Raw genomic sequence first — 7,035 nt, forward strand, 5'->3', positions numbered from 1 at the left:
AATTGTAATGTTTTAATAAATAAAATCATTTTATATAACTTTTTCAATGCAACACTGATGGAAACGCCTCATAATAATATATTAATGCAAATAGCACCGATTAAATATATAATTTTTGTTTAACTAAAATGCGACATGCCGATTATTGGAACATGACATGCCGACAGTTGGAAGCATGTGCCGATTATTGGCAAAAAAAAAACACTCTTTTAACTGTCAATTTACTAAGCTTTAATACAAATTATTTAATAAAATTTGTATTGCATCGGGGAGTAAACAAAATTAGGAAGTGCCGACTATTGATACACTTACCCTATATAGGCAACTCAAATCACAAATCCTAAACTTTTCCATGTTACATTCTCCCTAAATGAAAACTCTATTAAATCCATGATAAATCAGTCTAGCTTCAAACCTATAACATGATTTACTGCTATTTAAAAAAAAATATATATGTTTTTTAATCAATAATAAAGTTTAAATTATACAATTGATTCTGTGTATTTCATATTTTATTTCTTAAATGAAGAATAAAGTAATTCATAGGTAAGTAAAAAATGTAATCCACATGTACGTAAATAAAGTATTTTACAATACTAAAATAAAGTAATTCAATAGTAATATATAAGTATGGACTTTTATAAAGGGTTTACTATTTCTGAAGTTCTCAGAACATTTTTTCATATTTACACTCACTTCTTATAATCAATTCAAAACTAACATTTCATTTATATACTTTTACAAAAAGTATTTACAAATATCTTTACAATATCTCAAAGTATACATAATACACATTTTAAAAAACATATAAACAAGTTAAATGAAAAAATTAAATAGCCAAATCCATTGATTTCTTTGGATTGTATTGCTCGTATAGATCTTGCATTAGATCACGAAACAAGGTTGGATTTACGTTACGGCTAACTTTGAAAAGAACAAACCAATCGCCAAACGACAAGTCGCTTATGACATTTCTAATGCATGAAAGTGGCATAAATCGAGCTCGAGAATACAGCAAATGCATACGAAATGCAGGATTGTATATCATCACAAAACGATAAATCAAATTTACTCCGGCCATTATACATATAAACATGAACCAACACCAGAGAAATGCAAATATCTTCTCGTTCAATATGTTCAGTGGCAAAATGCATAAAACGTCCCATGTGTTCATGGATCCAGATGGACCATATGTTCCCAAATGACATTTGGCTATTTTGGGAAATACTTGAGATGTCATGGCATTCCAACGGTTCCAATCGTAGTATGGTATGGCAGCCAGAGCCTCAATATATTTACTCCAAAAGCCATTTAGAAATGTGTCCAAAGCAATCATATTAACTACACTGATGACAAAATTCAAAGATTCACAAAATATATAACGAGCCACATAGCAGAAATGAACATCCTTGTAATCGGCTGAGAAGTATCGAACCAACATTTTCTTTTTGTTCGCATAGACGTCTTCGGGCAGAATTGCATTTCCTAGTAATCAGAAGCATATATTTTATTTGAAATTAATCAACAAATAGGCATTCGATTTACCAATTTCCGAACATAACTCCTTTAATCGCTCTCCTTCCCAAACCTTCCATAGAAATGACGGAAAATAGAATATTAATGATTGCAGCAATAATACCATAATCACCCATTGATAATAGCGAAGATAGACACGATCTGTTTTATCGCTCTCCTCACCAACTCCTTGAAATAAAAACATTAATTAAAACGTGAACATTTTAAAGTAGAATTGATATATGTCGTTTATTGTCTTAAATTTACTTCAGGGGTAACTCTCATAATATTTTGGTAAAGTTTATGGGTCGGCGACAACGACATTAATTTGTTTAGGGAAATTTCAATATCAAATTATTGTGAATAACGCTTGAAAAAGATCAACCGAATATGGAACCAAAATCTGAAGTTCCAAATAAAAAACTAAAACTGTTGTAAATTTGTCTCCATACCACGATATAATAGAAATGTATTAAGAACTAAAAGTAAGGGATTTCACAAATTTTGTCAAATAAAATAATTGATATACTACGTTCTCATCATAGTTCTCATATACCTTCTGCAATTCGAACCGCAATTTCCTTCTTCGAGTCATTGGCATATTTCGAATAATATGCCAGTAGCGTTTGCCTATAGTTCATGTCATTATACTCCAGTATAAATGTTCCCATTGTCCAGCAGTAGGAATTCACATAGCCCATGTCTTTCGCATCGCTTATGCACATTATGGGATCACCGAAATACTGTTTGGCCGACAAAAGAAATGTACAGGTCAACAGTATAACCACCGTGCACTTGGAATGGAGTGTGAAGATCACATCATAAATCCGAACAGACTTAAATTGTAAATACTTTGACAGGGGCTTAACGACATCGTACATTGTGGCCTTCGGATGGATTTGATTGACAAATCTTCAAATAAAAAATCTGCGAATATCGTCCGTACGGTGAATAATTTGCGACAGTAATGGAATTCCAACGTGTTGTCGCTGACTCTGTTTTGTTCGCCTTCGATCAAAATTTAATTTATAACGGTATTATTTTCATTTTGTTTTTATTTATCATTCCGATGTGTATCCTTCAACTTGGACGCATTAAGATCGGAGTTGATGTGCGTTACGCGTTGGAGTTAAATATATTTTAAATTTTTGCGTGCGTTAACGCGATAACAAAAAAAAACGCTCAACGCGGCCATTCTGCTTAGCCCTTTATTAATACAACATTACAACAAGTTTTTGAATAAAAATCAAAGTAATTTTTTTGTCATTAGAAGGACAAAAGACCGAAAATGTTTCAGTATTTATATGTAGAAATTATGACATGACAAAAAAAACGAAATACCAAACTATAGACACTCAAGTTGGAAACAAGTTAGAAACATGCACGTCTGTAGAAAGAGTTCTGTGATTAAGTTATTTACCAACCATTATCTTCGTAATCGTTGGAAAATGTGCCTAGAATCTTCAAAATACCTATATGAGATATATACCCATAGCTAAAACAATATTTATCAGTTATGTTCTGGAACACACGGTGAGTTTTTTACACTTCACGCATACATTTCCCATACAGTTCTGCTTCTCACGTGAATCGAAATTTTCGAACTACTGCACAACAAAAACAAAAATAAACGTCAACATGGTACTTTGCAGAAATAGTGTTGCCATACAATGTAAGTTGTATTCGTTTTTAACATTGTTTCGTTAATTCTAACGATAATTACATTATAATTTTTTTAATACTTTATTATTCACATAAGTTATATGCATGAAAGACTCTGTAATATAAATAATTTGTTTATTGATTTAAGAGGAACATTTGGGAATTTTTTGTACGATCTTTTTTCAAATCAGCTGTTTGACTCAAGCGAGAGATTCATTCGGAAAAATGCAACAAAAACCTTATTATCTATTTGAAATTGTTTCTTAATGGCGTTTCATCTTATTTTTGTGATTTTAAATAAATTATACGCAATAATAACATATTAATTTATCATCATGTGCATTTTTTATTTTATGAATAATATTCTGTTACCGGTTGAAATTGGTGTTTGAAAACGTCAAAATACCGGATAATGGGGGTACCGTTATTGGGGGATTCCCGAAATTTTGGAGGTATTGTTATTTGGGTGTTACCCTATAAAGTGGAATTGCTACCATGGTTACTGTTTTTAGATTCAAATCACAATTTGCGTACTTTTTTGAGGCATGTGACTCTATGTCCAACTTTTTAAACGTTGACGTTTTTTGTCCCCCTCCTCGTTACGCAAGAATTGAAGTTATGTGTAAATTCAAAGTAATATGAATGTGTATACGTCGTTCTTGGTAATGCCCAGTTCTAGGGAATTTGTATTCAAGCTCTATTTTAAGAAATATTATAAAAATGTTCTGTTCAAATTTTAAGAAAAACATTTGTATTCCATGCAAATTTTGTTGTTGATGATATATTTTTTGCCATATAAAGATAGATTTGCTTCTGTGTTGCATACCACTATAATATTGGTCATCAGCCTTATTCTGGATATTCCCTAGGGAGAAATCTCTCTAGTGAAACATTTTTCACTTTCACATTCTCGCCTTATTCTGAATGAATAGGGAGAACCAAAAAATTTGATTCAAAATAAGGGGAAAGTGAAAATTTCAGTAATGTTGTGACGCGAAAAAAATCGTTGCAAGTTCTGGTTCAGAATTAGTAATTTTCATGTAATACAAAAATGATGTAATTCAAAAGTAAATTAAAACTAATTGCTTAGCTATTTACAGTAAGGTATTTTTACGCACAGAATGAGTATCATCCCAAGCATATCGCATATTTGAAAAAATACAGTACTTCGTTTTTCAGTTTATGTACACTTCTTATAATAAATTCAAAAAGAACATTTCATTTATACTTTTGCAAAAAGTCTCTACAAATATACCATAAGTATAAAAAATAGTTATGAAGTAATTAAATCGTCAAGTCTATTGTCTTTTTTGGATTGTTTTGCTCGTATATATCTTGCATTAGATCACGAAACATGGCTGGATTTACATTACGGCTAACTTTGAAAAGAACAAACCAATCGCCAAACGACAAGTCGCTTATGACATTTCTAATGCATGAAAGTGGCATAAAACGAGCTCGAGAATACAGCAAATGCATACGAAACGCAGGATTGTATATCATCACAAATCGATAAATCAAATTTACTCCAGCCATTATACATATAAACATGAACCAACACCAGAGAAATGCAAATATCTTCTCGTTCAATATGTTCAGTGGCAAAATGCATAAAACGTCCCATGTGTTCATGGATCCAGATGGACCATATGTTCCCAAATGACATTTGGCTATTTTGGGGAATACTTGAGAGGTCATGGCATTCCAATGTTTCCAATCGTAGTATGGTATCGCAGCCAGAGCCTCAATATATTTTCTCCAAAAGCCATTCAGAAAGGTGTCCAAAGCAATCATATTAACTACACTGATGACAAAATTCAAAGATTCGCATAATATATAACGAGCCACATAGCAGAAATGAACATCTTTGTAATCGGCTGAGAAGTAACGAACCAACATTTTCTTTTTGTTCGCATAGACGTCTTCGGGTAGAATTGCATTTCCTAATAATCAGAAGTACATATATATTTAATTTAGTATTTAGCAAAAAATGATTTCAATTTACCAATTTCCGAACACAACTCCTTTAATCGTTCTCCTTCCCAAACCTTCCACAGAAACGATGGAAGATAAAATATTAATGCTTGCAGCAATAATACAATAATCACCCATTGATAGTAGCGTAGATAAACACGTTCCGTTTTATCATTTTCCTCGCCAACACCTTGGAGTAAAAACATTTACTATTATAAAATAAGAAATGCATAAACAAAAGAATTGAAATACGCCGTCAATATAATTAGAACACTAAATGCCAAACTACCGATAGTCAGGTTGCAAAATGGTCGGGCGGACCGATAAGAAGCATTATATTGATCCTGTTATTACATGTGAAAAACCAAGGCTTGTTTGTGGAGCATTTCAAAAATAATTTCCATTTTTGACATGAACATGTCAACAGTAGATATGAAGGGCTTATAATATTTATAAGCCCATCATTTCTACGGGCTTAAGTATAGTTTAGGCCATCCTCTGCAGTTCTCAGGAGCCAAGGTAAGTTAATGGCTTTTCTGCTTAGTTCAACTATACCTTCTGCAATTCGAATCGCAATCTCCCTCTTCGAGGCATTTGTATAATTGGAAAAATGTGCCACAAGCATTTGCTTATACTGCCAATCATTATACTCTAGTATAAATGTCCCCATTGTCCAGCAATAGGTATTCACATACTCCACATGTTTCGCATCGCTTATGCACATTATGGGATCTCCGAAATACTGTTTGGCCGACAAAAGAAATGAACATGTCAACAGTATAACCACGGTGCACTTGGAATGGAGCGTGAAGATCACATCATAAATTCGAACCGACTTAAATTGCAAATACTTCGACAGGGGCTTAACGATCTCGTACATGGTCCCCTTTGGATGGATCCGAGCGAAAAAAAAATTAACTGATTCACAAATATATCTCAACACGAAAATACCGATGCGGTAAATAAGTGGCGGCCGAATTTACTTCCTAACGTATTGTCGGTGTTTCTATTTTCTTGCTTTTCAATCGAAATTGAATTTATAACGGTATTTCTTTCCATTTTGCTTATTTGCCTATTATTCCTTCAACATGGACGGAAAAGCCAACATGTGAACTTTTTTCTATTTATAACCTAGCGTTTCAACAAGTCTGAAAAATAGATAGGAAATATCAAGGCGTATTTAATAAGGTGTAAGTGACAATCATATGGTTTTAAAGTTTTTGCTTTATTGTTTGTAAAATAAATTGTCAAAACAAATTTCTTCGACGTTTCATTTCATTCAAATTTAAATTATGCTCAACAACAAAAAAATACATTTATAGAAACAGAAAATAGAAGCCACGAAAACATGTATTTTACAATATATATATATATATATAGGAGCCATTGGTGTACTTCGGTCGATTTTGAGCGGCGATTTATGGTACATTTCCACTGAGAACGGCTGATTTGGAAGCCACAAGTAAATATATATATATATATATAGGAGCCACGGGCAGAATGTGGTAAATTTTCAAAAAAAAAAGAAAAAAACAAAGATTTCAATTCCTCATAGATTATTTGTTGACAAAAAATGAAAACAAATAAATATTTGTTTTTGTTTATTTTTGACAAAAACTAATTGTCAGCATGACAACTTAATTCCAATAACAACAATGTTGTTTTTGTAAAATATTTGTTGTTGTATCTGATGCATACACCTTATTAAATACCCCTTTTACATATTTATGAAATAAACAATTTAAAGAATTTCAGTAAATATTCATGTCCATTTATATATTTATATAATATTATATAATAATATTTTTTTCAACATTTGATAACTTTTAGTATATTTTAGGGTATTTATATAATAATTTAACGTTTTGTAGATGCCTTTGT

The 7,035-nt window shown here is 31.8% G+C and overlaps 2 protein-coding genes across 2 annotated transcripts; both read right to left on the bottom strand.

The window, feature by feature from the left end:
* Positions 1-829: 829 nt before the first annotated feature.
* Positions 830-2,399, bottom strand: LOC133323502 (innexin inx5-like). Its single transcript, XM_061532421.1, has 3 exons — positions 2,075-2,399; positions 1,549-1,707; positions 830-1,488 (listed from the first exon to the last, which is right to left on the bottom strand). Exons 1-3 carry the CDS (start codon positions 2,397-2,399, stop codon positions 830-832), a joined length of 1,143 nt encoding a protein of 380 aa, XP_061388405.1.
* Positions 2,400-4,464: 2,065 nt separating this feature from the next.
* Positions 4,465-6,034, bottom strand: LOC133323503 (innexin inx5-like). Its single transcript, XM_061532423.1, has 3 exons — positions 5,705-6,034; positions 5,186-5,333; positions 4,465-5,123 (listed from the first exon to the last, which is right to left on the bottom strand). Exons 1-3 carry the CDS (start codon positions 6,032-6,034, stop codon positions 4,465-4,467), a joined length of 1,137 nt encoding a protein of 378 aa, XP_061388407.1.
* Positions 6,035-7,035: the final 1,001 nt, after the last annotated feature.

This window comes from Musca vetustissima, unplaced genomic scaffold (assembly GCF_032173495.1).
Source record: "Musca vetustissima isolate MV318-11 ecotype Yass unplaced genomic scaffold, APGP_CSIRO_Mvet_v1 utg4242, whole genome shotgun sequence".
Lineage (NCBI taxonomy): Eukaryota > Metazoa > Arthropoda > Insecta > Diptera > Muscidae > Musca > Musca vetustissima.